Source organism: Vigna radiata, chromosome 8, assembly GCF_000741045.1.
Source record: "Vigna radiata var. radiata cultivar VC1973A chromosome 8, Vradiata_ver6, whole genome shotgun sequence".
Lineage (NCBI taxonomy): Eukaryota > Viridiplantae > Streptophyta > Magnoliopsida > Fabales > Fabaceae > Vigna > Vigna radiata.
The window spans coordinates 38,911,909-38,935,989 of record NC_028358.1 but is presented as its reverse complement, the minus strand read 5'-3'; the positions used below and the strand labels follow the sequence as shown (position 1 = coordinate 38,935,989).

Genomic DNA, 24,081 nt, shown 5'->3' with positions numbered 1-24,081 from the left:
CAAAAATCATTTTGTATGGTATAATGAAGTAATTAAATGAGAGAGTGTACTTTATTTGTATAAGATTTGATCTTTTGCAGTGTTTAAAAAGAATAAAAAGAAGATTGGAAGGAAATAGAGAAAAGAGAAGTTCCAACCTGGCTATGACGCTTTAACCTTCTCCCATATAAAAAATTGTTGCTTTTCCAACTAACAATAATAATCATAAATATTCCATATCCAAGCTTTATTTATTCTCCTTGCAAAGTCAGCTTTTTCACCATACACACCACCTCTTTCACCTTCGTATCTGTCTTTCTTCTTCTCGACATCTACATCTTTTCCATCAACCAAACTCAATAAAAACTATAAATAAAACAAATTCCATTTAAATTGTTGATGATTTAATGTTTGAATTTACGGTTGCATGTATATGAATTTAATTCTATTGGATTAGGAAATATTTTCCAATAAATACTTGAATGATACTAAATAGAGTAAATTATAAAAATTTAAAAAAAAATCCACAAAACTGTGGCTTAAATGATAACAGGAAAAGAAAACAAAATAAATATTAAAAAAAAAAACTGATCTACCAAAATCATCACAATGGTAGAAGTTTTCCATGCTTATGTGATGCTTTACAACAAAGTATACATTTATTAATAAACATTTATAACCACTTTTAAGATTCACGTTTTTTTACTGATTTTATATTTATTAAAATAACTCAATATATTAAATTTATTATTTATAAAAAGAACCAAAAATAAATAATAATTTTCCCTACATAGCATATAATTGTAACATTATCAAATTAATTTTTTTTATAATTTTCTATATTAATAATTATTATCATATTTACTTTTCAATCGTGTTTGTCTATGATATTAAAAAAATGTAATGATATACATTTTCAAGATTTAGAATTTAGAGTTGATTTTTTTTTAACTCAATCAATTTTTAAAAAAGATCTAAAACAAAATTATAAACATTATTTATTTTATAATTATTTGTAAGAATATAATTATATTTATCAGAAAATAAATTATACATTTTATTTGTTACCAAGAGAAAATAAACATACTTACATGTAGATATAGGTGTTTTTCGAATAAGTGAAATATTTGTTATGTATAAAAAATTATTAAATAAGATAATGTAATATAAATTATAGATAATCACGTCAAATTCAAACTCATAATAAAATTTATATTTTACAAAATATAGTTTTTTTCTTTTCATTTTTATTCATTTAACCAATGTTATCGTTTACTTTCACATTAATTATGTAATTCTATGCAACTACAAATAATGAATCTAAAAGAGAAAAAAAAAGCACATCTAAACACTCTCTTAATAGTTGTATAAGAGAAGATAAGAAGGGGTCATCATGCACGACAAAAAAAAAAAGTAGAGTCACAATTTCAAGAGATATTGAGAGTATATAGGAACTCCGAGAAAGATGTCGTGAACAATACGGTAGTCGTACGGTCAAAACAATCAAAATGATATGATCATCAATCAAAACTATAACTTTGACGATGATGGTGGACGAAACCGACAACAACATGAGCAAAAAATTTTACATAAATGAACTTGGCTTTAGTGTCATGTTTAATATAGCAAACTATGTATATGATTATTTTTCCTTCTATTGAATATACATATAGAACAATCTATTAATGATATAAGAAATATTGATTGAGTTTATAATGCAAGTAAGGAATAATAACAAACAAACAAAACATGAAAGCTAAAAATAACACATCTAACACACCCATCAAATTGATGCATCAAATGACAATAGACTGCATGACGATAAAGACGACAAACACTTTTATATAAAAGAACTTGACTCTAATACTTTATCAAATATATTGTGTATGAAGTTTAATTTTTCTTATATTGAATATATATTCATACAATAATATTAAGTAGATTTTTTCACAACAAAATCTAATTATATACTTATTTTATGAAAGAAATTTAAATAAATATATACAAATAAAATATTAAATCATTTATATTATGTTTTTATCAATAAATACTACTAGTTAATTTATTATTATAATAATTTTATTTGTTAAATATGTTTTTAGTCCCTATACTTTGGGGCGATTTTGGTCTTAGTCCCTTTTTCAAATTAAGGTACAATTTAGTCCTTCAACTTTAGAAAACTCTGGTTTTATGCCCTTTTACCGAATTTTTAATTTTTTTAATTTTTAGGTTTCATTATAGCATTTGGATTGTTTACACTGTTTGACACATTTTTGTTTCAATGTTAACTAAAAAACGCGTTTGAAACAACAAATAAAGTTAAAAAAATTTAGTAAAAAAAACTAAAACTAGAGTTTTCTAAAGTTGAAAAACTAAATTGTACCTTAGTTTGAAAAAGGGACTAAAACCAAAATCGTTCCAAAGTACAGGACTAAAAACATATTTAACCTTAATTTTATTAATGAAAAACATACGAAACTTTAATTTTTATGCAAATTTTCTCAATAAATAGTTTCATCAAAGCAACAGTCAAATTATTATGTAATTTTAAATAAAATTACTATTATTACTATACCACTATGTGCATCGATTATAAAATAATATTTTATATTTTTCAAACATAAAATTTTAATTTTTAATATAAGCAAAAAGTTAAATTTATTTTAAAAAAAATAAAGAAATCAATTGATAATTTGGTCTAAGTTTCATGAATGAGGTTATGGAAATATTTCCTTGAAAAAACTTTTTATTAGTTGAGTTTCTGTAACTCCTCCGTTCCTGTGAGTCCAAAGCCACGGCCATCTTCGGCGTCATTATATCTGTATTTGGCCTTCACCCTTTATGGAAACCCACCGGTGCCGACGCAGATCTTCTAGTTACATTGGAAACCAATAAGCACATTCAGAGTTGGTTCCTTGATCATTGCGTTTCCCTTTTGTCGCTCAGGTTTCACTCTCACAGGCTATTCTTCTCTTCTGCAATGATGTTGAGTTCAATTTTTTGATTATGTTAAATTCTTATTTGGGGAGGCGAATTTAGCCTTACCATTGTTTTCGCTGTCTCTTTTTATCCCCTCCAGGTTTTAGGGTTTAGGAAAATCTATTTGAATTATTTATTGTTCTACCAGTTCGAGCTTATTCTTACTAGCGACTCTGGACTTGTGAAATTGTGACTCGGTAGGTAAGGTCGCCTTCAACTACCTCGTGTACCTATACATTAAGTTTAATCGTGATGGGGATAGCACCCAATTAAAATGAAAAAATGAAGAGAAGTAAAAGGAAGCGCCAAAAACTGGATTAAAATCTCTATATTATGCCCAAGAAATTTGTTATGACATTGTGTTGTTTTAGTAGATTCACAATCTTGCAATTTAGAAGTCGTGAAACTGTAGGTTTAAATAGTTTACAAGGAAAACATCTATTGGGATTGCTTGAATGGGTAAACAGCTATTCCTAACCCATGTCTTTAATGGTGGAAAGTAGCGATATGTGTTTGTTCTCACTTCTTATCTTGTTGAAGGAAATTTTGAACAAATTAGATTATATTTTAATTTTTTTTTAAATATAGAAAAAATGAACTTGATCCTCCCATAGTGATCAGTAAATTGAGTACAAAGTCGTGGTTGTTTTTCTACATTTCTATTTTGAATGAGGTATTACATTTACTTTTGTTACTAGAAGTTCCGATTAATTTGCCAGTTGATTGCAGCGTCTATAAAGCTATCCCTAAAGTTATGTATGTTTTCCAATTTCACAGGTTACCACTACAATCTTTGCGTAGATGGTAATTTTTTCTTCTTTATTTTAGTTTTTACGTCACTTCCTTCCCCCATCTCTTACCTTTTACATTTTTATATTATTATTTTATTAAAAAAAATATTGTTCATGTTAGCGTGTGTTTTCAATCAATTAACAAGGACATTCTTACTTTGAAGGATCCTTTTACTGAAGAGTTGCCTCAGTACATACATATAAATCAGAATGAGTTTTTCATGCGAAGGTTAGTAGTTTATTATACAGTATTTCCATTATGGTGTTTTTTTTATCTCTCCCTCTTCGTCTTTGTTGATAAGTCCAATTCTTTGTGATCATAGCATAGCATATTTTGATGGAAGCTGCTTCTTATTATGAAATTGAATCCACACCCCACGTATTGTTGAAATTCAATTCATACCCGTGTATGCTTGAACTTGACTGACTACTTATTGCTTAATGCTGTCTCACTATAATTCTATTAATACAAAACATGCATCCTGATCGGGTTGTTTATATGAAGTTGTCACACAAAAATCTATTGAACAATTTAGCAATGCAGAATTTTGTTTTGGTAGTAATTTAGAGTCTCGTATAATTTCATTCGTTTGAACTTTCTATTATGGTTATTGGTGTTTCTTTTGTTGTCCTTATTCATCAGCCATTTGACATAGTTGGAAGTTTGATAGAGTTTGTTTGGATGATTTCTTTTTCACAAATACTTATATGAGAAGAAAAAAAGAAGAAATAAATTACGTAAGTTTCTGTAAAAGTTAAAACTAGCTTATGCCAAACTAATTTGTACAAGTTTCCTCATATTAGTTTCTCCAAAAGCTAATATTTTAGTTATGTATAAGTTAATTTTAGCTTTTGAAGATATAAAGTATTTCATTTTCCTTTTTATTTGTTTCTCCTATAAGTGATTGTAAATAAGTTTATCTAAATAGACACTTAGTCTCAATATCAAGTATCATCTCTCTGGCTGTCTCCCGATGACTAGATTTTGTAAGATGAAGCTGTCCATTTCCTTTGAGACAGTACCCGTGGAGAACAGGAGAGGGAGCATAATGGAAGGGGTTACCGGACAAACGAGTTACTAAGATTAAGCAGCCCATCCAAGGAATAGTGGACCTCCTTCCTAGTATCTGAGTGTGTAGAAAACTTAGTTAGGACAGTAATTCTAAAGATGTAAACCTGGCTAGGAAAAGAGTTGGTGTCATTATAATTGGATTACACCTTTTAAAGAAAACCAAATCCTGGTTTACTAACTCATTACATTCCTTACCATCATCTACACATAGCCTAGGTTATAAAGCCCATTGTACCCCTTACTATCAATCCAATCTTAAATGCAAAATCTGATGAATATTTTGTATTGGAATTCTGGATTAAGCATCAAAAGTTTTATTGAGTTGTTTACCTTTCACTTCATTTCTTTCCAGGCACAAAAAGCAGAAGGAGGAGGATATTGCTATATGTGAATGCAAATATGATGCTGATGACACTGACAGTGCATGCGGGGATAGCTGCTTGAATGTTTTAACCAGCACAGAATGCACCCCTGGTTATTGCCCTTGTGATATCTTGTGCAAAAATCAGGTGAATTCATGTTTAGCTCTGTATACTGTGATATATATATATATATATATTATGCATCTGTTAGTCACAAAAATTTAAAGATACATTATTTTTTGTTTTACTATAACAACCCTGCTGGTAGTTAGGGTTGATCACGAGAAGTTAATTCATTTTTATCTCCCAACCTGTGTTTGAGGGAACTTGACCAAATTATTGCTTACTTATAACTGTTTTTTTTCCCTTTCATTTTATAAACTTCTCAGTGGTGCTCAAGAATGCCCTTCTAGAATGTTTTTGAACCTTTGAATTTATTTTGGACGAGGCCAATATCAATTACTATATTCATGCTCCATATGCCGTGGTTACAGAAATTTCAGAAGTGTGAATATGCGAAAACAAAGTTGTTTAAAACTGAAGGCCGTGGATGGGGTCTTTTGGCTGATGAGGATCTTAAGGTAATAATATGATGTAATATATTGCAATGAAATTAGCAAAAGGAAAAAGGGAGACTTTCTTGCAAAAACCTGATGAATTTCAATACATTTTATGTTTTATGGGTATGGCTTATCATGTAGTCATTCCTTTAGTTCAGCAGTGCCACACTTCAATTAAGATATTTCATATAGGCAGGACAATTTGTCATTGAATACTGTGGAGAAGTTATATCATGGAAGGAAGCCAAACGTAGATCCCAGGCTTATGAAGATCAAGGTAAAATGCCAATAAATTCTATGTTTCTGTTTGTCTGGTATTTGACTGTACGTTTTTTAAAAAATTGTTTGCTTTTTGCAGGCCTTAAAGATGCATTTATCATTTGCCTTAATGCATCTGAATCTATTGATGCAACCAGGAAAGGAAGCCTTGCTAGATTTATAAACCATTCCTGGTAATCACTATATACAAAAATATGAAGATTAAGTAAAACGAACCTGCTAGTATGCAAATATAGTAGGCGCTTTTTCTTGTTCTTTTTTTCCCTTGCCCAAGGTTTGATATCAAATGAATACTTTTAAGTTTGCAGTCAACCGAATTGTGAGACGAGAAAATGGAATGTGTTGGGGGAAATAAGAGTTGGAATATTTGCAAAACATGATATTCCTATTGGAACTGAATTAGCTTATGATTATAATTTTGAATGGTTTGGAGGTGCAAAGGTTCGTTGCCTATGTGGTGCTCTCAAATGTTCAGGGTTCCTTGGAGCAAAATCTCGTGGTTTTCAGGTAAGCTTTATTTAGGTAGTTTTAACCCTACAAAAATGAAGTGCTTGGATGAATCCTTTTGTATGCTTCGCAAGGCGTGATTGTTGTAGTCTTGTAGACTATGAGCTTTTAAGCCCCGCTGATAGCTTGAAAGGTGATGGTTAGATGTTTTTTTATTGTAATATAGACGATTGATTTTAAAACCTAAATAATATGGAAAATGTGTTAATGGAGGCTTTACTAAAGAGACGGGCTCTTCTGTTCAATTTGATCATCAGTTTTGATCCATTGCAGAAAACATGGTAGAATCTTGCCATAGGTGGTTTGGGCATGTGTAGTGATGATCACTAAAGGTCTGAATTAGGAGAGTAGATCACATTGAGGGTAGCCTTAGTGCTCGGGGCAGAGGGAAGCCCAAAAATTATAAGAAGTTTTTGAGAGGAATTTAAAGGTCTATAGGTTGCCTATTGAACACTATGAGAGCATTTTTTTCTAGGTATTATGTTTTATATCCAGGAATCACATTCTCATGAATACTATGTTCAAGAACAAAATTTCCATTAGAATGTTTGGTTGACATTTAGTAATTTTATGGTAAATAAATTTATTCAATAAAAAGTTGAAAAAATGAAAGTGGAAGAAACTTATATAACTTATGCTCCTGTGAGAATATTTTCATCACCAAGGCAAACATGAACATCTCATATTACTAAGAATCAATAATTCCTGAGAAAATTTATTCTAAACTTGTACCAAACATGGTACTTCGGTATTCCCTAGTTCACTTTCTTAGGAATCCTTTTTAATACCTTGAAACAAAGGCTTTTTTCTTTTATTGATCCATGTAACCAGCCTGACTGACTGGTAAAGAGCTTGATTGTTGTCGTATCACTTTTGATCTAGTGGAATGCACGCACTGACAATCATTTAATCGGGGGAAGCACTTTTTTTAATAATTGGAAATAGCTAGCTTTATTCCTTTCTTTTTCTTAATTTTTCCTTTTTTTTATTATTATCATCATTATTATTATTCATTTTTAATCACTATTTTTCCTAATGTTGGGAAAACTATGAGCAGGAGGATACTTATCTATGGGAAGATGATGATGATAGGTAATTGTTGATGTGTCCTTTCGTTATGATTCATTCCTCTCTAAATAACAGCTTTCATTTTCTCTTTTAGGAATCTGCTGACCACTGTAATAATCAAACATAAAATGATTTAGTATTGAGTACCTATCCCCTGAAACTACTGTCATTGTTTCAAAATTTTGCTTTCTGACTATGGGAAAACAAACTACCATCATCAACCAGGTTACAATAGCACATGGAAATCTTGAAAGTTCAGTCATTAAATTTTCATAAATTTTAATTTTGGAACAAAGTTAAAAGTTATGTCATGAATTGTCATTATATATATATATATATATATATATATATATATATATATATTTCATTAAACATTATAATTTTAGGGATAAATGTTTTTACTATTTGATAATATTGGTTATTTTGTGATTAGCCCCTCTATAATTTCTGTTGTGATCCCGCCTCCCCCCTTATATTTACCGTTTTTTATTCTCTCACCGGTGCATCTGTTAGGAGAAAAGGTGAGTGACTTCGTATTTCTTTGCAAAAACAAATAAAAAAGTCAAATAGTTTAATTCCAAAAGCAACAATTTTTTTAGAGATTAAAAATATTAAATCATTTCATTTTTAATATACAAAACCGAAGAAAATGACTTTTTTTTTTTACTTTCACTTATTAACCTAATTTAGAAAATTCTTTTCTTCTCTTTGTTGAAATAAACTTTTTCTCCCGATTTTATTTTTAAAGAAAATAGTTACACATCGACAATGTAAAAATTGAAAACAGTAAAAATTGAAAACAGTTTTACACTTTTTCGGTTACAAACCACAGTGTAAAGGGGCCATTGAACTTTTATTTTATTGTATCAGAGCAAGAAATGTGAGCATTATAACTTTTCAATAAACAAAATTTAAGTAATTCTAAAATACCTGATTAGTAATTCTAAAATGCCTGATTAAGATTAACACCTCTTTTTCCTGATATATATTGTATTTATGTACAACATATCTACATTGTAAGTTTTAATACACAATTTAAAACAATGCTAAATTTATTTACACCGTTCCTTTCATTCCTTTTTCTCATGGTGATTTGGTGCATAATTTCCTTGTTGATGTTATTGGTTACAGGTACTCTGTTGAGAAAATTCCTGTATATGATTCTGCAGAGGATGAACCAGTGTCAAATGTTAATGGACGAACTGAATCCTCTTTAGATGTGATGCTTAAAGCTGAGCAACTATCTGAGTCCACTGGTTTCAATGTTCAGTCCCTTGATTCAGTTCAGATGAAAGATTTAGATGTCAAAAAGATTAAGACTGAAGTAGCAGATGAGGATATGCACTTGTACACCCACGATACTGAACAGACGCTTTCACAAAAGAATGCAATGATATCACGAATCCGAGGTAATGCTGCAGGCAGAAACTATCACATTGGACCTAGGTCCATTTCTACCAAAAGATCAAGGACATATAATGGCGGGAGGTTTAAAAATCTCGTAGAGAAGAAAATTGATGCCAAGTTTGCTGCTGGCCTCCTAGCATCCAAGGAAGCACAAGAGGAGATTTTAAATTTTGAGGTACGATTTGCGTTAGATTTTATTGTTGTTGATTATTGAACATTATAACCTTGGCTCTTAATTTTGTTGTTAATGGGAACTTAATCTCAGGTACGTCCTCTTGCAGAGATAGCTTTAGTAATGTAGTTATCAGATTCGTGATTGGATTTGGAGGATCCTTTATTTTAAATGACTAGTTCTGTTAGAGGCTTGAAGGTTTATGTGAGAAGGAAGAAGAGAGAGTAGAGGAGTAGAATTCCTAACTGTCTCAGCAGTTAGGAAAAGGCGGGGTTTATGTAGGGAATATGGGTATAAAAGCAAATAAGCATTGTATTGAGTGCATACAGAGATTTACATACTTGTATAGACCGTGTGTGAGAGAGGTTAAGCTCTCGATAGACACGTGTGTTACACCTGTCAATACAGTAAATAATACACCCATACTTTTATACAGCTATTCTGTTGCGTGTGCAGTCTGTGCGTGTGTGAGTTGGTTAGGATTTATTACTGAGATTCCTAACAAGTTCATAATCTAGATTTACCATTTAGAGAAAAGTAAATGTCTTTGAACTTAGCTGGAAGCCTCGAAGTGTTTATCTAGGGGGTGGCTGTGCATGATTTTGTAACTTTGAAAACGTAAAAGTTGTTTAATTTGGTGGCAAATCCCAATCCTATCACTTCTTTATATTGTGCGGTTGGATATAACCTAAATCATATTTGTTACTGATTTGAATATAGTTCACACTAATCAAGAATGTCAAGTAAGAAAGTAAAAGTGCATTTGTTTTTTATTTTGAAATTAAGTTTATGAGCACTCCGTTTTTACTAAATGGTAAATGAATTCTTGCTTTGAACTCTGCACTCTTGCTTAAAAGAAGTAAAATCCTTTGGTTTCATATTGTGGAATTCCTTTTCCTCTGGTCTCAACCCCTTCCAAATCTCTTCATCCTGCATTTACTGCTTAATGCACATCTCTTCTTACCATCACTGCTTAATGCTAATGTAAGAAATTACAAAAGGATATCAATGTCAACATCGAGACGAAAACAATCAAATTGTTGGGCATAGTTTAGATGTGAATTGGAATAGGGGTTTTGTGCATCATAGTAAATGCTTTATTATCACTCAATCATTCATCTCTTATTTAAAGGTATCTCCATGCAGAAAAGAAAGGATGATGCTACATCTACTCTTGATTCCTTATACGATGAAATACGGCCTGCTATTGAGGAACACGAGAGGGATAGCCAAGACAGTGTATCCACCACTGTCGCAGAGAAGTGGATACAGGCTTGCTGCCTAAAATTGAAGGCTGAGTTTGATCTCTACTCGTCAATTGTGAAAAATGTTGCTTGCACTGCGCAAAGGGCACCTGGACAAGCAAAACCTGCTGAAGTAGATAATGAAAACGAAATTAAGTTCTTGACAGGTTGAAATTCTCATTTCATTTTTTCGCATTTGTAATTTTCAACGTCACGGAATATGTGGCCAAATTTGGGGGGAACTTTCTAAAATTCGTTAAATTGAGAATCTAAGACTCTATGAATTGATCTTTTCAATATTTATTTATTATTTTTGCCTATTTTTTCCTTCAATTTTTTTTTTTTTGTGGAAATGAAAATACATGGAATAAACTATTGGTTGCATTGGAAAAATGTAATATAAATGGTATGTTCGTTGGTAGCCTGTTAATATATATTTTTCTCAGCATATACACAGAAGAATTATTTTAGCATGGATGTAATCTTCTCATAGAGACCAAATCAATGATAACTTAATTACTTGCCAGACATCCCTGTCTGATTGACTGGATCAAATAGAGCGAATTGTTAATCCATTGGTATCGCATATTCATCGTGGATATTCCTCCTAGTAGACCTTCTCATTATACTAAAATACCTTTCTTTTTGTTTCTAAAATACCTTGTCTGGATAGTCTTTGATGTAGTGAGGGAAGAAAAATGAAATAAAGGTGGTACAAATTGAAATTAACTAAAGCGGAATTATAATTTTTTTGCACTGGTGGAGATAAAAAGCAATCAGAGGTGAAATCGAAGAAATAAAATAAGACTTACAATTTTAGGGGTATATTCAATTGAAATTTGAGAAGCTATTTACATTTCATTTATAGTATCTATAAAAAAAATCATACTTCTGAAAAAAGTACGATATTTCTTGTGAGTCTCTGTAACTTGAAAGTAGTATCAGTCATTTTGACCATGTGAAATGAAAGGAGAATGAAGTTATTTCGTCTCCTCGTGACTTCCCATTTCAACGTAAATGTCTGGTTACATCCTTTTTAAGCCGGAGGATGCTATTTTTTTTCCCTCTTTACTATTGTTGTTTAATCACTACTCTGTCACTTGTTTTCAGTATATGCAGGAGAGGAACTTCCATGTTTTCAGTATATGCAGGAGAGGAACTTCCATGTTAATAAATGATTGGGACGTTGTAAAAATCAGTGTATTTAAATTAAATTATAGGACTGAATATATTTTTGTATATGAAAATTTTGTGATAAATTTAAATTTGTTATCTTTCGAAATTTTAATATATTTTAAATTTTAATTTTAAAAATAAATGAATACAATTCTTTTAATCAAATTATAATATTTTTTTAGATGTCAAATGAGTAAAAAAAAATTAACGTAATAAAATTAAAAATATTATATTTGTTTATTTGTAAAATTTAAAATCCAAAACTTATTAAAGTTTATGTTAAAATTAAAACGAAATAAAAAATTTTAATTTTGAATCAAAATTTTAAAATAAGAAAAACAAAATTTTAGTTGTAAAAAAAGTAATGTAATAGATTTGACTTGGAGTTTGAATGGTTCCAACCAACCCCCGTTGGGATAAACATGTGAAATCACAATCTAGCATGAATAGGAACCACCCAGATAATGTGTGAAGAAGTTCAATTGAAGATTATGGATGAAGAAACATAATTCAAAACTGTGGCATAATAACAGAGTATAGATAATGAAGCTGAAAAGATAGAGGCATTTGATGTGAGAAACCAACTTTATCCAATCCTTCTCCTTCCCTCTCTAAGGTCAACAGAGCCACTAATAATGAACTTCTCAAGTCAACAAGAGCCAAAATTCACAGCAGAGGGAGGGAAAAGCAAAAGAAAAGTGGGGTTAAAATGGAGCTCATGAGTTAAGCAAATCCGTTGACTAGTCTCCCATAAGCATTTCCACGAAATCACGATCACACTTCCTTTCCATTTTCCATTCCCTCTCCCATAACGATTCATCTCTCTCTCTCTCTTTCTCTCTCTCAACTTCACTCAGTCAATCAATCATTCCACCCCGTCCATGGACCACGCTTTCCAAGCCATCGTCGCTGCCATAGGTAGCTTCTTCGTCGTCACGCTTCTCCTCGCCGGCGTCATCATCCTCTGCCAGCAGTACCGCAACTCCTCCAAAGCCCGCACCCGCGCCATTCAGAGATCAACTCGACCCGCCCCCGCCCCCGATGCCTCTTTCTCTCTAGCCGTTGTCGACGCCAGCTGGTCCTCCGACCCCAACCTCATCAAGATCACGTGGGAGGAGCTCGCCGTCGCCACCGAAAACTTCTCCCCGCACCTCATCGTCGGCGACGGCAGCTTCGGCCTCGTCTACAAGGCCCGCCTCTCCACCAACGCCCTCGTCGCCGTCAAGAAGCTCTCCCCTGACGCCTTCCAGGGTTTCCGCGAGTTCCGGGCGGAGATGGAAACCCTAAGCAAGCTTAACCACCCAAACATCGTCAGAATCCTCGGGTACTGGGCCTCCGGCCCGGAACGCTTACTCGTCTATGAATTCATCGAAAAGGGAAACCTCGATCAGTGGCTCCACGAGCCCGATGTCTCCCGCTCCCCCCTGCCCTGGGAAACTCGAGTCAACATCATACGCGGCGTGGCCCATGGGCTTTCCTACCTCCACGGGCTCGAGAAACCCGTCATTCATCGCGACATAAAGGCCAGCAACATCTTGCTGGACTCCAAGTTTCAGGCCCACATCGCTGACTTTGGGCTTGCCCGCAGGATGGATAAAACGCACTCCCACGTTTCGACGCAGTTCGCCGGCACTATGGGGTACATGCCGCCCGAGTACATTGAAGGGTCGAATGTGGCGAACACGAAGGTGGATGTGTATAGTTTTGGGATTTTGATGATAGAGACGATGTCGAGTCACCGGCCCAATTTGCCAATGAAATTGGGCCAGAGTGACATTGGGATGGTCCAGTGGGCGAGGAAGATGAAGGAGCAAAATGCAGAGATGGAGATGGTTGATGTGAATATTTCAAGAGAAGGGTTGAGTGAGGAAAGTGTGAGGGAGTATGTGCGCATAGCTTGTGAGTGTACCAGTCAAATGCAGAAGGAAAGACCTTCAATGCCAGAAGTTGTAGAATGGTTGGATTCCACGCCTCTCAAACTTTTCATCACATCATAATCATGTAAATACCTACTACTCCTACTACACTCACCCCCCCCCCCCCCATTCAATCTACCTCTACTTGTTTTACTATAACATTATTTACCTTATAATCATACATCATCTTCTGTTCAAGCTTCCAATGTCTTCTTTTCTTATTATTTTATTTATTATATTGATTTCATTGAATAATATTGAAGATTTTCGATTCCTCTCATTCCTGGTTCTATAACTACTACACCAATAATATTAAGTTCAAAACCAGTTCAATAAATAAGTTGAAATTTATTTCTGGCATTCAAAGTTATTAGATTATTTTATTTAGCTTAGATTTAGAACACGTTTTCCAATTTGGATCTATACCTTAACATTAGGAACAGAGTTAACCCAATAACATTGAATAAAATGATAGCACATAAATGAATCAAGAATAGTATAGAAGAAGTTTATTACATTTAATCTCAATAAAATAAATAAATAAATTAGTCACGAGTGTCATATCAAGTATAATATGTAAGTGACGATAAATTGAATTTGAACCCCTCCATTTCTAGTTTATCTATGGCTTCCTTGTTTCTCTTTTTCTCTCCAACTCTTTCAAAGAGAGTTTTCACAAGTGTTGCAGTAAGGTGATTTTCGCTTTAAGAGGTTACATTTTGTTTGAGCGAAACAATGGATTTAACTTTCTTTTTGTATCTTCTAGATTTCCTTTTGAAATAAATTTTTTATTCATTATTACATGAACATCATACAAAAATGATTCTAAATTAAGAGAAATTTTAACCAAAGTATTAGTTTGTTGAGATTCATCTAAAAATCTTATTTCTATTGGATATTGATATCTATCATCAGTTGAATGTTTAACCCTTTATATTTCATGACCTAAAACAAACATAATTGTGTGAAGTATGAACCCCACCTACAAAACTTGGACGATTTATATCATAACATGAGATGACTTGAAAAAAAGTACATGACACCCTTAGATACCAAGCAATAAAAAAATGTGTTTCCCGTTAACTACACTAAGATCTCCACATATATCCTCATATTGAGGAATATTCATGAATGCTTCAATTTAGAGTTTTCATAAACTTTGGATTGGAATAATAACAATTCAAATATTGATAGTATATGCTATAAAAATTTTAACACATAAAGTCTCCAAATATATATATATACCAACTTTGAAATAAAGAAAATTTTTTATGGTGAAATCTAGAAAAAAAAAATTGTTTCTACTGGCCAAAGACTCTCAACTCTTTGATGATTTGGTCTTCGAGTCACTCTTATCTTCAATTTGTCCATTATCAAGTGTGTTAAATTTGTACTAAAGTACTCAGATGATATTTAGACCTGCTATTTGTATTATTTGTGTTTTTATGTGATCTTTCAATTATTTTAAACTATTTGGTGGCTTGGTCTTCTTGTTATTTATGTCTCTAATTTGTTTATTATTGAGTGAGTTTCGTTCGTCCTGAATAACTCGAGTAATACTTACGTAAGGTACTTTGACACTAAGTTAATATGTGTTTGAATGTAAGAGTATTAAATATAATTAATATAAAGATATCTCCTATTTATATTGTTTGTAATGAACTTCTATTTATTATACGATTCAACCATGTATTTATACAATTAATTAACTTATTTTCATTATGTTTCTTTTTGACTAGTTAAGTGCGTTAGTTGTCAAGTGATTCCGTTAATTTTAATTTGATCAATTGAGATTTATTATATGCCACTTATTTTGATAAAATTGAAAATTAATAAAAATAAGTTATTGTTTGAAGATTTAGAAATATATTTATATACTTGAAAAATAAATTCCATAAATTGAAATAAAATGTGTGTTAAGTATAAAAATAAGTATTTGGTGAAAAATAAATATTGAAAGTTATGTGATTTAAGGTAAATTTTAGAAGTGATAAACACTCGTACTTTTATAAACATATAAAAACAAAAAAAAGATATAATAATTATATTGTTTTATCACTTATTTTCGGTATAAATAATGGAAGGAAATAACTTATATATCTAACTTTTTCATGCACGCTCTATAAAGAGTGATGAGAAATATTAAATATATCTTTTAATCTATCTTTTTCAACGATTTATTTGGATAAACATTTTGATATATGTTTTGTTAAAAATAAAATATTACTTATATTTTATTTTCCTGAAAAAATTATCGAAGAATATTAAATCTTGAAAGGAATTGATAAACAAATTAATTTTCTTTTTTTAATTTAAAAAAATTCCTGCTCTTCCACTTTTCTTAATTCTTTATTTCATCACACCAAAATAGAGTTTAAAGGAATTTGTACACCGTGGGTAGATTATATAGGATGGAGAGTTTTACTATTTTCTTTTAAAAAAATTAATATGATAGAATCTTTCATTTTTTTCAATGACATATTGAAAGTAATTACGTTTGTGACATCCTAAATATTATATGGATATACAATATGATAGGATTCAGCTATTATAGTATGTAAAAACAGTTGAGAGAGTGACATACCAATATTAGATGCATACAATCATCCAAATTTGGCTGGAAATTTAAAATTTGATACAAGTTTAATAATTCTCCAAAATACATGACCAACTAAAGATTTAAGGAGGCCTAAAGAGTGTTTTCAAAATACAGGTCATGATAAAATAAGGTTAAAAGTCTTTTCCAAATAAAGAGTTATCTAAACTAAGAACTAGTAGAAGTCCTAAGAACTCCGAGTTGGGTCTTCTTCAGTCTCCAACGCTTGCTTCAAAGGCACCTCTCACATCCAAGGATTTGGATGATCATCGCAAGGGGAAAATCACACACATACAAAACACACAATTGTAAGGGTAAGCTAGGTATAAAAAGCATGTTATCAATCAAGTATTTCAAGCATGCAAGGACCATGACACAATACAGACTATGACCAAATGCATTTTGTTGATACCAATGACCGACCACGTGATTTGACCATCTATACTAGTATGAAATGTCAAGTTCCAGGGGTTTGTGCACTTGTGGTGGCCTCTACTGCTTTGCAAAGCCATTGACAATGGGTTTCACCCTTACCACACACAAGTGTAAGTCCATCCAAACTCATCTTGGCCCATAAATGGAGACACTCAAGACTAGAACCTCCTGCTATTCTCACCACATGACTTATCACTCTTCAATTGAGCATGGATGGTCATTATAATGTCAGGATAAACCCCATAAGGACACTCTAGCCATTCATATGGTCAATCACAACAAACTACAGGGCACCACCATGTAACCTCCCTTGAGGATCATGGAATTACGTCCAATAACCATACTTGTCACACTTACACCAACCATCACTTCCTTTAAATTAGTCTAAAACACTATATCCAACTTTGATTTGCAGCTAGTAACATGCATGAGATGATTCACAGCCTTTAACCACTTAATTTAACATTAATCATACTGTTCATACCATTACCAATCACAATTTCACAGTCACATAAATCACACTTCATTAATCACGTGCTCAAACATACAATTTCATTTAATTTTTGTTCAAACATCAACTTTTCCTAATTTACAATCACATGCATACATCATTACCCAATTTCAACAGAACCTAGTTCACATAAAACAATTCCCATAGGCAGAAAGAAATCTCAGCTTCCTTTACCTCAAATTGATAGCACAATGAACAATTGAACCTTGCTCGCTCTCTTACACCTCGAGGAAATGCTAGAAACACCACTGGCAGAACGAGAAATCAACCGGTTAAAATGGAAGCCCACTACGCTGTGAGTGTTTGGACACCACCTAATTGAAAATTAAACAGTTCAACATGAAGAAATTAAGGAGAGAAGGCAGAGAACTGAGGTCAGGGCTTGTGTAGAGTGAAGTTAGCTTCCCAGATAAAATAGAATGAGCTTGAAATTTTTGTTTTCACAATTAACCTTTATTTTAGAAATGTTTACTTAGACCAATTATCCGGTACCACGTGTATACCTTCAATGCTCACTTTTCTCAGTCTTTACAATGTTTTCTACATCATATAATAACTAATTTAAATATTTTTTAAAATTTATTTTTATCTCAAATTTTAATACATTCTAATTTTTAAACTTAAAAGATAATAAATATAATAATTTTTAACTCAACATTTATATATTAATCTATGTTATAAATAATTTAAATATCAACTTGAAAATAATTTATTAATACGGTTAAAAGTATTTCACACAATTGAATAAAAACATTATATTTATTTATTTTTAAAATTTTAAGATTAAATTTATTAAAATTCAAAATAAAAGAACAAGATTTTAATTTTAGATTCAAATTTAAAAATTCAAAACATATTTAATTATTATTTATCCAATTCTTTTATCTATTTCTTCAGTAGTGTAATACGCACAAACTTCAAGAGAGTAAAAAAACATTATTTATTATAAAGTTTAGTTGACTCAAATATGTTAAATTTAATCTTGTTTTTATTTATTTATTTTGTATCGGTAGCATAAGTCATGATGACAAAGACAGGAACATCATATTTAAAATCACAAATCATTATAATTGCATGTTATTTTTTATAATTTGATTTTGATATTTAGGCGACTTATACGAATACATGAGACCGTGTCATTCGCACCTACAATTTTTATACAGTTCGTCACCGTATACTTACAAGTGTTTATTATAAAATGATTGAAACAGTTGAAATGTTGATACGTAGAAAGTTTTTTAAGAAAAAACTTTTTTAATTGTGAATTTATTCTATTTATATTTTTTGTACTTTCTGTATCAACAATAAAAAAAATTAATTCTGTCAAAGAAACAAATGCATCATGGCTCGAGTCCAATACACCAAAAAGCTTATATTTAAAAGAAATAAAAAAAAAACTTTCACATTATATAGTTTGAAAATCAAAATAAATTTTGAAATGTATATTATTTAACCATTTTTTATTTTAAAATTATGTAATTCAAAAATTATTTTTTACTTTCATATTTCATAATTAAAAAATTAAAATGAAAAATTTCTTTTATTTACACTGCCTATAATATATATCTTTAGAGTACAGAACCTCCAAGTCGAAGAAAAATAAAAGAAAAACTTATTCTGTGATAAGTTAAAGTCCTTTATGAATACACAATCCCCGTATCTAGAATAGACGAAAAAACTTAATTTATGGATAAAAGTTTCTAAGGTATAAATATATATTTTATAAAAGTTATAAATTGTAACCATTATTTTATTATTTATGTCTACATTTTCCTTTTCATTTTTATCTCTCTCTCTCTCTTTTTTTTTTTTAATCCAATCATGTTTTCAAAGACTATGAAAAGATTGTCTCAACATGTTGTCACTGAAAATATATAGTAGATAGTATTTTTTGTCCAGTTTGTTTTTTTTTTTGTACTAAAAGAATAGATAAATTTGAGAGGTGGACTGGGTTGGGCCGTTGAAAAGGGCCAATTGGAGGTTGTTTTCTTCTGCACGCCATCAAATTTCTTTCAGCACCCATCCCAGCATCTATATTCCCAGTCACCCTTAATTTGAACTAATTAAATTTCTTATTTTGTAATTCAATTTTTAAGTAGTTTTTTGAGAGACTAAATTGATCGTTTACTGAATGTAATTTTATAAAGGAATTTTAAAATAAATTATTAAGCAAATTAATTGGCTTATAAAGTTGTTATGTAGACTAAAAGACATGATGGGTATCTATTAAAAAGATTTCAAGACAATTTTTGATTGATTATTAATTAAGTCTTAATATCCAATTAATACAACAATCTACCTCTTTAAATTTTTTGTATTTATAGGTTTTGCAGAACATTTGATTAGATTAGTTCAATTGTAACTTAATATCGTCTATTTTTACATGTCTAATTCACAAATTAGATATTTATGCCGAACGATAGACATGGATTGATTCCATACACGGTTAACTGATCGATAGACATGAATTGATCGGTTCATATGGTAGAAAAGTAAATTAATAATATAAAAAAAAATCTTTAAAAAGTTGTTGTTTAAATTTTTATACAAAGCTAATGTTTTTAAATTAAAAAGTTTATTGTACATTCTGAAAGTGTATACAAATCATTGAATACGTATATAGAGAGTAAAAGGATGCATATATTCTTTTAAAAATTGATTCACTAGATATTTTCTACCGGTCATCTCTATTATTTGTTCCGTACGTGTGTATTTATATTTGATATTAGGTTTTGATTTAATATTTCTGAAAAAATGATGAGAATTGACATGTGATGAAAGAAAGTGGGAGGCATGAACGCGGGAGTCTCTGATTGAGTGGCAAGGTTGAAATGCAAACAAAGTCCCACATTTGAAAGAAGGACTAGTTAAAGATTTATATACACATAGATATTTCTAATGGTAAGAGATCTTTTGGAGTAGTACCAAAAGCAAATCTATGAGAGGTTAGCTTAAAGTGGACAATGTCTTACCATGTGTGGAGTTCTATGTGTATGTCCTACCTCCCCCAAGAAAAGAAGGACAGCACAAAGGCCCTCGGTCCTATAAATAAGTGGATAGATGTTATAATTTGAAGTATGATTTAACCAAAGGAATGATGGCTACCAACACTTCCTTCTGCATTTTGTTAGTGCTTTCTTCCTTACTTTTTGCTTCCTCTCAAGCACTTGAAAGGCCTCCAATTGTGAATGGATTATCATGGAACTACTATTTCAAGAACTGTCCAAGGCTTGAGAGGATAGTCAGAAGCCATCTCCAGAACCTCTTCAAACAAGACAATGGTCAAGCACCTGCCTTACTCAGGATCTTCTTCCATGACTGCTTTGTTCAGGTATTTAATATATATGCATTAGCGCCAAAGAATGTATAAGTTTAAACTTTATTTTACAAGATTAGATTAATATTATATGCATGGATGGTTTTTACATATTTTGAAATTTTGATGATCTTGGTGAAGGGTTGTGATGGGTCGATATTGTTGGATGGAAGTCCTAATGAAAAGGATCAACCGGCAAACATAGGAATAAGGCCAGAGGCGTTGCAGACTATTGAAGACCTTCGATCTCTTGTTCACAACCAGTGTGGAAGAGTTGTCTCTTGCGCTGACCTCGTTGTTCTAGCAGCACGTGAAGCTGTTTCTCTCGTAAATTTATTAATTAATTTCATGCATCTTCTAATATTTCTTTTTATCTCAAAACTAAAATCACCTTCAAATACACACAAAGAAAATACAAGTATAGAAACTGGATTTAAAATTAATGGTGTCTCGCGAAGGAAAATTCAGAATTACTTTTAAAGAAAATTTTAATTTTTAAAAACTATAAAGAAGATAGAATTAATTTACTCGTAAACTAATTTTGATTTATTTTTATAAATATTAGTACAGAAACTTGTACAAAGATGTTTTTTTTTTCTCCCATTTAAAAATATTCCACAAAAGTTAAATGAAAGAAATTGTGTAAAATAATTTCTTCTCTTGACCAAGTCATTTTTTAAGTGATCATCATCGACTCGACGGCACTATGACCTAAAAAGAAGGGGGTATAATTATTCTCTACTAGAATGACTATGACAACACTTCTCTTTTTCGTTGGTACAATGAACCACCTACTTTAATGAAAAAAATATTATTTCTTTTAATCATTACTCTGTATTTTTAAGAGAGCATGCGCTGTAAGGTATTGTAGAAAGAATATTAACTATTTAATTAAATAATTAATGAGTGTTGTTTATATGTATAAGAATGATTAGCATTCTCTTGATGATTTTTTTTTTTTTCTTTTCACTTTGGTTTTAGTCTGGAGGTCCAAAATTTGCAGTGCCATTGGGAAGAAAGGACGGTCTAACCTTCAGCATAAACGGCACAAGAAACCTTCCACCGCCGTCGTCCAGAACCGGCAAACTCCTCGAAACGTTCGCCGCCAGAAATTTCAGCGCAACCGACGTGGTGGCGCTCTCCGGCGCGCACACATTCGGGCGGGCCCACTGCTCCACATTCTTCAGCCGAATCAACCAGACGGATACACCAATCGACCCGTCGTTGGCGAAGAACCTGAGCAACACGTGTCCTAGTGCGCAGTCTCCGAACACGGCGGTGCTGGACGTGCGAACCCCTAACGTGTTCGACAACAAATACTACGTGAACCTGGCGAACAGGCAGGGCCTGTTCACCTCGGACCAGGACCTGTTTAGCGACTCGAGGACAAAAGGGATTGTGAACTCCTTTGCTTCCAATGAGAAAGTGTTCTTCGATAGTTTTGCCGATGCGGTGGTGAAGTTGAGCCAGTTGGATGTGTTGACGGGGAAACAAGGACAGGTTCGCGCCAAATGCTCCGTGGCCAACACGAGGAAGGAGGGTTTGGTGGTGACCTCTGTGGTGGAAGAAGCTGTGGATTTACGCGGTCACATGTCATATTAAGGAATGTTTGTTTCTTAACTTAATAAATTAATGACCGTTTCTGTAATGTCTAATCCTTACTTACTTACCTTTTTCTTATTACTTCTTATTCTCATTACCAGTTTTAAACCCTTTATACTCTCATCCCTTCAAAAATCACACTTCTCTTAATATAAAACCAACCCATTCAACCTCAAAATGAAAATAAAATTTAAACGTTTTCTTTTGCCACGTTGGATTTAATAGGTTGAAAAGGAGAAAAAAAAATAATCAATAAAAAATAATATAAAAATGTGTTAAATTTTTGTTTTCTAACGAATATATCCTCGGCGGCGTTAGTTTATATAAGGCGAAGAAAATATTATTATTATTATAAATGGAAACAAAAAGATGATAGACAATAAAATTTTAATAATTTATTTTAATATTTATTTTAGTTTAAGAAATAGTTAAATTTTAGAAAAATAAAATAATTATTTTAATTAAAAAAAATCAACAAAATAAAATGTATACACCAAAAGAGAAAATCATCTTATATAATAATTTAGATAATTTTAATATTTATATAAATTTTAAAATTATCAATATTGATTATTATATTAAATCTCAAATTATAATTTCCATTCATATAATATTTTCATGCATTTACATATATAATGTCTGTTAACTTCATTTCAAATTCAATGACCCAAACTTCTATCCAATGATCTCAATCATGCCTTCAAGTCCAACAACATTTGCTTTTGTTATATAACTTTCTATCAAGTAAAAGTCACAAATTTTCATGTCCCCAGTCCAGTGTAATTAACTTTAATCAATTAAACATAATGTTCATACGGTTTTTTCTTTTTACCGTGTAAAACTTATATGAAGATCACTATAATAAAAGTTTGCTTCTTTTTTTTTTTTAATGGAAATTGAAGGAAAATTATGTGTTTAAGAAATTAAGGATAATGATATTTAAAAAGTCATTGTGGTATTTTTTTTAAAGGAATATGAAAACAAGAAAGAAAATTATAACAAAAAACCTAAACTATAATAAAACAATGACTTAAATATTATTATTTTTATTATTTAGTTTATTAATAAAGGGATTCAAGAGTTGTAATCATATAAAACATTTATGTAATACTTTGAGCAAATATCTTTTTTTCTACCTAACTTAAATTTTAGGTTTCAAATAAAGTTGACCCACGGACCGTACAGTCTTATCCTTTTCTGTATATTTCTTGGATAAAGCTTAACACAAATTGCATAATTACGCTTTAATATGTCGTCACAAAAAGATGGCAGAACCTGAAGGATATTTATTTTTCTTAAACAAAACTATTTGATGATTTTTTGTATTGTTTTCTCTGTATTTTTTTTAAATATTTTTTACTTATATTTAATTATGACTTCTAAAATTTAGAATAATATTCATTATTTCTATGTTTAAAAGTAATATATTTCTTATAGTTTTGTATTTAAAAATATATCAGTAGTTAATGTTATTTATGTTAAAGTGTTACGATGACGATACAAACAAATATGAAATGTTAAAATCACATAGTTAATTTTTCTTAAAAATAAAATAGTTTTAATGGTAAACTCTGATTAATGCAAGAACATTAATAAAATAAATTAAAATATTAATTATCATTGCTGAAAAAACTATCTTATTTATAATATTGTTTAATTTACATATTTTTTTTATCAAAATAAAACATTAAAAAAATAGTAAAGCAATTTTGAAACATGTTTCAAGAAGGCCAATGGGACTACATAGAAAATAAACCAAAAGAGCAAAATATAGATATAAAAGAAATAGTACAATAAAGTTATAAAAAGCAGGACAAGTTATATGTTGATGCGATTGAAATAGATATAAAACTATAAAGCTTTGCGTAAGGTTTGAAAACTCCTCTAGGTATTTATTTTTCATAAAAGCTTTATTTCTTTTCCAAAATTTTTAGCTATTGAAAATAAACTACAATAAAATGGTTAATTTTCAGCTTATTTTTTACTTTGAAGGAGAAAAAAAATAAGAATAAATTGAGGTAAAGATGATATTACTAGATTCGTGTATTTTAATAATTTGGAACAAAACTGACTGAAAAACAATAATTTGAAACAGCCATCAAAGTTGAA

The 24,081-nt window shown here is 31.0% G+C and overlaps 3 protein-coding genes across 10 annotated transcripts; all 3 read left to right on the top strand.

Annotated features, from left to right (window-relative positions):
* Positions 1-2,699: 2,699 nt before the first annotated feature.
* On the top strand, positions 2,700-10,740 carry LOC106772377 (histone-lysine N-methyltransferase ASHH1). 8 transcript variants are annotated; one of them, XM_022785520.1, is made up of 12 exons: positions 2,703-2,925; positions 3,107-3,159; positions 3,736-3,762; positions 3,914-3,978; positions 5,174-5,330; positions 5,678-5,764; positions 5,936-6,020; positions 6,102-6,195; positions 6,331-6,529; positions 7,587-7,621; positions 8,729-9,179; positions 10,323-10,740. In XM_022785520.1, the coding sequence occupies exons 3-12, from the start codon at positions 3,760-3,762 to the stop codon at positions 10,590-10,592; spliced, it is 1,446 nt and encodes a 481-aa protein (XP_022641241.1). In that variant the 5' UTR covers positions 2,703-2,925; positions 3,107-3,159; positions 3,736-3,759; the 3' UTR covers positions 10,593-10,740. The 8 variants fall into 8 exon arrangements, with proteins under 8 accessions (XP_014514243.1, XP_014514244.1, XP_022641241.1 ...); XM_014658756.2 differs by having other exon boundaries at positions 3,059-3,155; XM_014658755.2 differs by having other exon boundaries at positions 3,059-3,159.
* A 1,295-nt stretch (positions 10,741-12,035) lies between these two features.
* LOC106770915 (phytosulfokine receptor 2) lies at positions 12,036-13,637 on the top strand. Its single transcript, XM_014656763.2, has one exon. The coding sequence runs from the start codon at positions 12,478-12,480 to the stop codon at positions 13,591-13,593; it is 1,116 nt and encodes a 371-aa protein (XP_014512249.1). The 5' UTR covers positions 12,036-12,477; the 3' UTR covers positions 13,594-13,637.
* A 6,495-nt stretch (positions 13,638-20,132) lies between these two features.
* Positions 20,133-22,066, top strand: LOC106771024 (peroxidase 12). The gene is made up of 3 exons (XM_014656905.2): positions 20,133-20,385; positions 20,512-20,697; positions 21,352-22,066. Exons 1-3 carry the CDS (start codon positions 20,149-20,151, stop codon positions 21,970-21,972), a joined length of 1,044 nt encoding a protein of 347 aa, XP_014512391.1. The 5' UTR covers positions 20,133-20,148; the 3' UTR covers positions 21,973-22,066.
* Positions 22,067-24,081: the final 2,015 nt, after the last annotated feature.